At 53.9% G+C, this 8,610-nt stretch overlaps 1 protein-coding gene across 1 annotated transcript; it reads left to right on the top strand.

The window, feature by feature from the left end:
• The first annotated feature begins 436 nt into the window (after nt 1-436).
• Nucleotides 437-7,996, top strand: LOC119104451 (60S ribosomal protein L3). Its single transcript, XM_037228151.1, has 10 exons — nt 437-489; nt 2,880-3,072; nt 4,341-4,509; nt 4,958-5,093; nt 5,317-5,367; nt 5,854-5,989; nt 6,262-6,464; nt 6,714-6,869; nt 7,332-7,520; nt 7,905-7,996. The coding sequence occupies exons 1-9, from the start codon at nt 487-489 to the stop codon at nt 7,506-7,508; spliced, it is 1,224 nt and encodes a 407-aa protein (XP_037084046.1). The 5' UTR covers nt 437-486; the 3' UTR covers nt 7,509-7,520; nt 7,905-7,996.
• The last annotated feature ends 614 nt before the right edge of the window (nt 7,997-8,610 follow it).

Genomic DNA, 8,610 nt, shown 5'->3' with positions numbered 1-8,610 from the left:
CTGTGTATTCGGCAGCACATTGTTCACGACTGAGTCAAACCGAGTTACGGAAATTAAATGAACGTGTACTGCCATGCAGTTCTGCCCATTTCTGCGCACTATCATGTTAAATAACGTTGCATATGCTATATGCCAATCGCTTACGAACGTGACCTGGCACTAGTATTTGCGTTAGCAAAACAAAGCTCAAGATGTGAAATCAACCCAGACCACATGCCACCGGCGCCGTGATCGCACTTCCGCCAAATAGTGATGACAAATTTTGGTTTAGTTATGTTCAGTCAGCAATGCGTATCAGCTTTGATGTTCTTTACCACTTTAATAATTTTGAGCTTGGAAAGTATCTCTATTTGGAAGAATTATGCAGAAATTTCATCATGATTCCAAACTTTACAACTAACAGTGATAACCTGTGTCAAAAATCTCGGAAAGAGCAAATTCTGCGGTCGTCCCTACCTACGCGTCCTTTCCGTTTGAGAGTTCGCGATGGTAGGTCGTACCCATCTGCTCCTCGAGTTGTTGAGTGTGTTGCTGATGGTTTAATCAAATAATGCTGTTCCATTCTAATATTTTGTTGCGGAATGTACAGTGGTGAATTCAAGTCGTCTGGAGGCATGTGGTGTCTCAGTGAAATTCCGAAAATGGGATACTCCCTGGGTGCCCTTGCTTGCATGGCGAAGCATAGGTCCACATTCCTTCGTTTGTACGTGGGGCTGTGCCGGTGCACAACAAAGTCTGGATGTGAGGATGGCTACGTTGAGTGCGGTTTACCGTGATTGGGCAGTACAAGGTGTTGATAAGCTAGTGTTCATTCTGAGGATGCCAGACGAGGGCCCCAAAAGCCTGCGTTAGGTGCTGGGAAAATTGTGCCTTTTGTCTTAGTATACATGATCTTTAATGTCCTTTGATGTTTTGCTGTGCTTGATGATTATAAGGTGCTTTGCAAGCAGGTGATCAGTGAAGTAATGTTTCATTGCATTTGGTTTTGTGATTATTTACGATATGTCCTGCCTTAAACACGATGAATGGTGTACAATTATTTTTTCTAATGTTAGGTAGGAAAGTACACCCAGACTGAGCTTATTTTTGTGACTGCCCTTTAGGTTAAAGATAAATGTGAGCAAGTGAAGTGTTTTGCCTTCAGGCAGGACTGCTAAATGTGCTTGGCTAATATTCTCCACTTATTAGTAGTGACAACAAATTTTGCACCTACATGCCAAATTTGAATGCTTTCAGTGAAGTGCATGGCCACAGCCAATTTCAGCCCATGGAGCCAATATTCCAGGGAAGTATGATTTGAAAATAATTTCAGGTGAAAAGGCATAACAATTTAATGGCTAATAATACATTTTGCACATAAAGGTAAAAGTACTCAGTAATTTTAGCATGGGCTACTTTTTTGCTACTTTATTTGCATAGATGTGACTGGCCTGGTTTTCACATGACTCATAGCATATGAGCACAAGTCTGCAGAGGACATTGAGTATTGGTTTCTTGGGGCCTTAAAGTCCTAGTTGATTGATTGAACAATGATTGATTTATTTGGGGCTGCATTGATTTTGGGGTAAAAAGATTGGAGCAGGCTACAATTTTGACATTGATAGGTTTAGAAATAGTCAAGATTGAACCATGCATTATTTAAGTAGAATTTAAGCCATACCTCAATGAAGTTTTCATCAGCAAATCCATTCTAGTTTGCACTGATTCAGTGTGCTGTATTTTGTTAAAAATTTGCATGATGTTACATTCTTATTTTACTTGTGATATAGTAGTAAAGCAGCATTAAAATCCTATAGGATGTGTAATTGGTATGTTTACCTGTTCTTTTCATGTATACAGTTAACTGCACCAACAACTGCCAGACTCCTGGGACTTATTTGGATGGGACTTGCTAAGCTAGAGTGTAATGGCTTCATAAAGCATGGAGGTCCATGGTTTCTGCTCAGACTGAGTTCTGCTGGCCATTCTGTGCAGATTGACAGTGCCACTGCCCATCTATCTTGATGAGTTAAAGTTTGCATTGTGTTGCTGAGTGCCAGATATTCTTGTGTTTTCATTTCTACCTTTTACAACCATGTCGTCTTGTGTAATTAAAGTGTGCTTGACATGCTGTGTTGAACATATGTGGCATGGGAGCAACAATATCAGTGTGCATGCATTGTTAATGTCATATATAGATAACATCAGGCACAGGTACCAAACCGATTTATTAAATGTCTGGCATCCAGCTCAGTTTAGCTTGGCTCCAGTGCTCACAGATGATGTTCAGTGCACTGATGTTGCATAGGTGGCCGGCTCAGTGGATGGAATGTTTGCAGATCAGAACTGAAAGGGTGTGTGAAACTCTTTCCCAACACTGCCTTGATGTGAATGACTTAAAAGTTACAGCAGTTTGCAGATGAAACTGAAGTATGCTCTTAATGCAGATGAAACTGAAGTATGCTCTTAATGACACAATGAGGCTTGTTCTCCAGGGCCTGGCTGAAAAGTGGGGTGTCAGGCCTGCATGGTATCACTGGACCTTCTGTTTATACATAGCTTCCAACCAGATCTGTGAGAAGTATGCACTTAAAATCTGCATTGCTATGGAAATACAGGTGTATTGTATTTTCCAAGTACAGATGTGTTCAGATCAGCACATTTTATTGAAAACCTACCACTCACAACCTACAGGTATTTGCCCTAGTGAAGCCAGGCTGGGTAGGTGGCATTTCTTAACAGGAGCAGATGCAATGTCATCCTGGACTCCCTACCACTGGTATGTGTCATGATCATCTGGAGCATTATTATGGTCACCTGATTCTGGGCCAACTTTATGTTTTCCAGCATGACCTGTGTGGGTGTGGGTGTGGTTGCCACAGCTTCTGTGTTTGTTCCAGTCACACAGAAAGTTTGAGGCACCGCGACATGGCTCTATGGGGTTCTACCCCAAGAAGCGTGCACGCCGCCATCGCGGCCGCGTCAAGACCTTCCCCAAGAATGACGCCTCCAAGCCGTGCCATCTGACGGCGTTCATCGGCTACAAGGCGGGCATGACGCACATTGTGCGTGAGGCCGACCGCCCTGGCTCTAGTGAGTCCACCGGCCGCGGTCCTGGTGGCTGCTGGTTGGGGCAGGATGGGTGGCTGCAGCCATAATAGCTGGTGTTTGGGGTGGGTGGGCAACTGCAGCCATAGTGGCTGCTGATGAGGGCAGGGTGGGCAATTGCAGCCCTGGCAGCTGCCAGTCCAGGCAGGGCTGGGAGCAGGATGCAAGGCAGGTCAGTGCAACTCAGGCTTGTTTTCAGCTGAATTCAGGGTGGCATGGGGAGAGTTGTCCTGTTTGGTTTCAGGGCTGATGTCTTGGTTGCAGAGCTCGGGAGAAAGAAGTGGGAGTGAATTTAGTGAATATTTCAGGCTTCTAGATGTTGGCTACGCTACTGCGTGTTCAATCAAACATGCAAAATGCATATAAAATAGCAAGGAATAGAAGTAGTCAGTTTGGCAGATCATCTTGCAAAGATATTACAGGTTCAAATGATGTTTTGGGGATTTGTTTTGCTGTGCTTAGATGCAGCAATGGGCCATTTTGCCAATGCTGGTGTTGGGGGGGGGGGGGGGGGCAGGGGGAGGGGAACAAGTCCTGTTGACATGTGTTTGCATGTAAAGGAAGTAAGGCATGGGTAAGTCAGCTGTTGGTTTGTGCCACATTTCCCATATGGCTGGCAGATGGTTGAACAGCTTTTCATACCAGAGGAGCAGGTGATTCAGAACTTGCAGCACTACCATGGAGATGATTTTGTGCACCTGTCATGGGCTCCCTGGTGTGTGGTGGGCTGCCCTGATGCGAGGAGAGGTGTCGGCCCGGGTGGGGGGTCGGTTCGCGCGGCGTTCTACCCATTCCCGGTGGGATCGTCTCCTGTCCCTCTGAGATCAGGGAACGGCCAACAGAGAGCGCCGCACGATAGCTGCCGAGCGGCCGCCACAGTGGTCCCGGCGGCGAGCTTGCTGGCGACAGCGGTCTCGCGGCGGGCCTAGTGGACGCCGTGGGTGCGATTTTTTGTGTTCTGCCTACCCCTCAACATTCTACTGAGGTTACTTACCTTGCGGCATGTGGTGTTGCGAAGTCCGTTCCATTGGCGGTCGCGCGCCGTCTGTGTTGGGGGGAGTGGGAGGTAATTATCAGCTGGTAAGTGATGGAGCTGTTGATTGGGAAGTCCTAGGGAAGTTATCAATGAGAAAGCTACTGGTGTTTCCCATCTGCCAGATCATTCTGATTGTTGTCGAAGATGAGTTCTGAATGCTGCCCCACTACCACTGAGGCCACATGCGCTGTTGCCTAACTGGCCTGGCATCGTGCAGAGCTGAACAAGAAGGAGGTGGTGGAGCCAGTGACCATCATAGAGACGCCTCCCATGGTGATCGTGGGCGTCGTGGGCTACGTGGAGACGCCCAAGGGCCTGCGCGCCTTCAAGACCATATTCGCGGAGCACCTGAGCGAGGAGTGCAAGCGCCGCTTCTACAAGAATTGGTGAGCGCCGCCCCGCCCACGCCGGGCCTGGTCAGAGTCGGGTGTGTACGAGGCAAGCCTGTAGCAGCCAGCACTCCGATGTCAAGCACTCTTCATTGCTGATAGTTTGGCCTCCTTAAACCTAGATGCTGTGGACTCAGGTATTGACATCATGACCTGCATTTATATATTGTGGCTTTGTGGTGCATCAACCATGTTCATCACATACCTGTAATTGTGCACCTCATATGACCTTGGTTCGGTTGTCTTTCATGTTGCACGCTTCATGCTATGTCTGTGTGATGCGGTGCGCGGCGGCCGCCGAACGGTGCACGTTGACGCTGACCCCAGCCCGGCCCCGTCCCTCAGTCTCCGCTCGCCGCTCGCGGCGATGAGGCGTCCTGCCCGTCCCCGCCTGCTCTGCCGCCTGCGGCACCAGGCCTGCCCCTCACCGCCCACTGCTCTGCAGGTGCTCCTCCAAGAAGAAGGCCTTCACCAAGGCCTCGAAGAAGTGGGCTGATGAGGCCGGTAAGAAGGAGATCAAGCGCGACTTCGAGAAGATGAAGCGCTACTGCTCGGTCATCCGCGTCATCGCTCACACGCAGGTACGGCTGGGCGGGCTCACTGGGCTTTCTGCGCAGGCGGCGGCCCAAGCTCCGGCGCTGGACTGCGGGGGCACTGCTCGCTGCTGCCATGATGATACCACTCTTGATCAAACGGTTAGAAAACATCGGACCCTCGTGACGATCCTAGGGCGGACTGAGACCGTGGCGGCGCGGCTGCCGACGAGTGCGCGTGTCCCGCTCTGACCTAGCTTACTGCCCGCAGATGAAGCTGCTCCGCCTCCGCCAGAAGAAGGCCCACATCATGGAGATTCAGGTGAGAGAGCCAGCGGCGGTGCAGGATCGGCGGTCCGTTGTTGATCTGGGTCGGCGGTCGGTCCCCGCGGCATTCTACCCATTCCCGGTGGGATCGTCTCCTGTCCCTCCGAGATCAGAGAACAGCCAACAGAGAGCGCCGCACGATAGCCGCCGAGCGGCCGCCTCAGTGGCCCCGGCGGCGAGCTTGCTGGCGACATCCCCGTCCTGTTGAGTACGCTGACCGGCGTCCGAGGGTGCCCTGTCGGCGGGCCGGTCGCTCGTATCGTGTCGCCTGACGCCGCTGGGCCTGGCGCGGTGAAGCCAGGTGAGCGGCGGCAGGGCCGAGTGGGGCGCCGCCGTCGGTGGTCTCGTGCTCACTGGCGCGCTGGCCGCCCTCCGGCGGTGCCTGTGTCGGGGGAGGGGCGCAGGGCTAGGTTGGCCCTGGGCTAGCCTGACCTGCTTGTCACCAGTTCTGACTCACCCACTCTTTCCCTCCGTCCGGCAGGTGAACGGCGGCACGGTGTCGCAGCAGGTGGACTGGGCGCGCGAGAAGCTGGAGTCGAACGTGCCCGTCGGCAACGTGTTCGCCCAGGACGAGATGGTCGACATCATTGGCGTCACCAAGGGACGCGGCTTCAAGGGTACGGTGTCGCCGTCCAACCGCTTTTTTCGCAAGGGATGATCGCCCGTGTGCTTATCACGCTGCATCACTGGTGCGGCGCAAGCGTTTCAAGACCAGATGTGGATGTTGCAATTACCAAGTTCTCCAAACGTGATGGATTCCCGATGGTTTCGGCTGAAAATGAGACTGTTGATTCGCCGACAATGCTGCCTTCCTTCTGACGCCGGCCTGCGTCTGCACGGTCGCCTGGGCCCCGCCTGTCCCACTGACGCTTCATATTCCGCCCGCCAGGTGTCACCAGCCGTTGGCACACTAAGAAGCTGCCGCGCAAGACGCACAAGGGTCTGCGCAAGGTGGCCTGTATTGGCGCGTGGCATCCGAGTCGCGTGCGCTTCACGGTGGCGCGCGCCGGCCAGAAGGGCTACCACCACCGCACGGAGATCAACAAGAAGATCTATCGCATGGGCGCTGGCATCCACACCAAGGACGGCGTGGTGAGTCACAGCTGCTGGCAGGCTCGGCGGGAGCGGGCGAGGCGGGGTCCCGGTAGGCGCGTTGGATCGTCCCTCGCTGCGCCCAAGTGTGCAACTCACTTCTCAGCGCCCAGCATCCCTGTGAATGATGAAACTTTGAGCTAACAATGACCCAGATGATTGTCAATGATAGGCCTGACGCTTGACGCGCGCCGATTGGGGTGTGGAGCGCGTGGGTCGGCGGTGACGCCCTGTCCGGCGCGCGCACAGGTGGTCAAGAACAACGCCAGCACCGACTACGATCTGACGGACAAGAGCATCACGCCGCTGGGAGGCTTCGTGCGCTACGGCGAGGTCAACAACGACTTCATTATGATCAAGGGCTGCTGCATCGGCCCCAAGAAGCGCGTGCTCACGCTGCGCAAGGTGAGGCACCTGAGTGGGGAGTGTGAGATGAGAGCAACTTGTGCTGCTGTTAAAAAGCTCTCTGCATCAAGTGCTGGTCTGTGTTAAGGTGTGCCATGTGCCCAGCAGTAATGCTGCTATTGGCACGGTCGAAAGCGAATCGTTACATGTCGAGACCAGATCGTGTTTCCATTGTCAGTGGCTAGTGCAGCATTCCAGGCAGTGTTCATTGCGTCGCATAGACCGTCGCGCCCATTGATGGGCCAGTGAACGGTTACAAAATGACCAATCGTCGACGCGGTCTAAGCCTTAATGATAGCACTTGGTTAATGGAAGCTCAGCTGTTCATTTCCACGGGAACCCCGCCCGTGTCGTGACGTTAAAGTGGCGCTCATGCAAAGCGTGTCGGTGCGGCGGTGTGCCGGCGGCGGCTCCCGTTGTTGGCCGCGTCCACTGACAGCGCCCCGTCTCCCCTGCCGCCAGTCGCTGCTGGTGCACACGAGCCGCGTGGCCACCGAGAAGATCGAGCTGAAGTGGATCGACACGTCGTCCAAGTTCGGCCACGGCCGCTTCCAGACGGCCGCCGAGAAGGCCGCCTTCCTCGGCCCGCTCAAGAAGGACATCCTCAAGCGGAAGGAGGCGCAGGCTGGCAAGGCCTAGCATGGCACGCTGGTGAGGATTACGCTCTGCATGGGGGAAGGGGGTGGGGTGGGCAACAGTGACGTCAGTTACAGAGGTGGTGGGGGGCGGGGAGGGAGATGGGTGTCGGAAGCCGCATTCGTTCCTTCAAAGCACTTTGTTGGCCTTCAGAGTGTCCTTTCAGTCTGCGTGGTTATTTATTATATGTGGATATATCTGACCATTCCTTTACTGGGGGAGTGGTAAGTAACATTGCTTATTGCATGCAGGTAACATCCACTGATACTTGTGAGTAGCATTTCTGCTTTTCAGCGCATGACCTGTGATACACGTGTTGTAAGAGCGGCGAAACGGGCCGGTCGGCTGGCCCCCGCCATTTCTCCGGGAGCGTGACCCTGACGCGCGCTCTGTCGGCAGGTGGCGCCCGCCAGCGGACTGTGACCGGACGACGGTGGTCTCCGCTATCGGCCTCATATGACTGCTGTGGCAATACACGTGCGGAACACACACAGCGGCGTGTTGGGGGAGGACTATGGACGGAGGGGCGGGGAGCGACCAGAAGGCCGTCAGCTGTTCACAACACGAGAGCGACGCTTCGTGGGAAGTGAGCGGCGTGGCGGCGCAACGGCAGACAGTCGAGAGATGACGCTGGCGGGACGCTGGGCGGCGCTGTCCAAAAATCAGGGACCAAGTCCACCGGATAGGACACGGCGGGGGTCGAAAGGCGTGGGCGCAGCACGCTCCTGGCGTGACTGCCAGGCGCTGAGCAACGGCAGGGCTGTGGTAAACACGGGCACGGACAAACTGAATGCTGGATGACATCATTGGCACCAGCGGGGTAAATGTACTAGCAGGGATGAGGCATCTGTGGACGCTATGTGACCGTGAGGTCGAAGCGCCCGAAAGCCCCAGTTACGACAGCTCTGGGCGTGGTAGACTTGGGGATGCTGGGCCTGAAAGGAACTATGACTTCGGCAGTCGATGCTGGTTGCCACGTTAGCGCTAGTCTTCGGCCGATGCCGCTGTCTGGTGTTATGGCCACCCCATTAGCTATCCCGACTTGGGACGGAGCCTCGGCCGAACGTCGGGATCCGGTGTCCGCAATCCCCTGCTAAGGTGTGGT

Source organism: Pollicipes pollicipes, unplaced genomic scaffold (genome assembly GCF_011947565.3).
Source record: "Pollicipes pollicipes isolate AB1234 unplaced genomic scaffold, Ppol_2.1 Scaffold_6052;HRSCAF=7182_pilon_pilon_pilon, whole genome shotgun sequence".
In the NCBI taxonomy this organism is placed as follows: Eukaryota; Metazoa; Arthropoda; class Thecostraca; order Pollicipedomorpha; family Pollicipedidae; genus Pollicipes; species Pollicipes pollicipes.
Note: the sequence above shows the minus strand (reverse complement) of the source record. Positions and strands in the feature narration are given on the sequence as shown.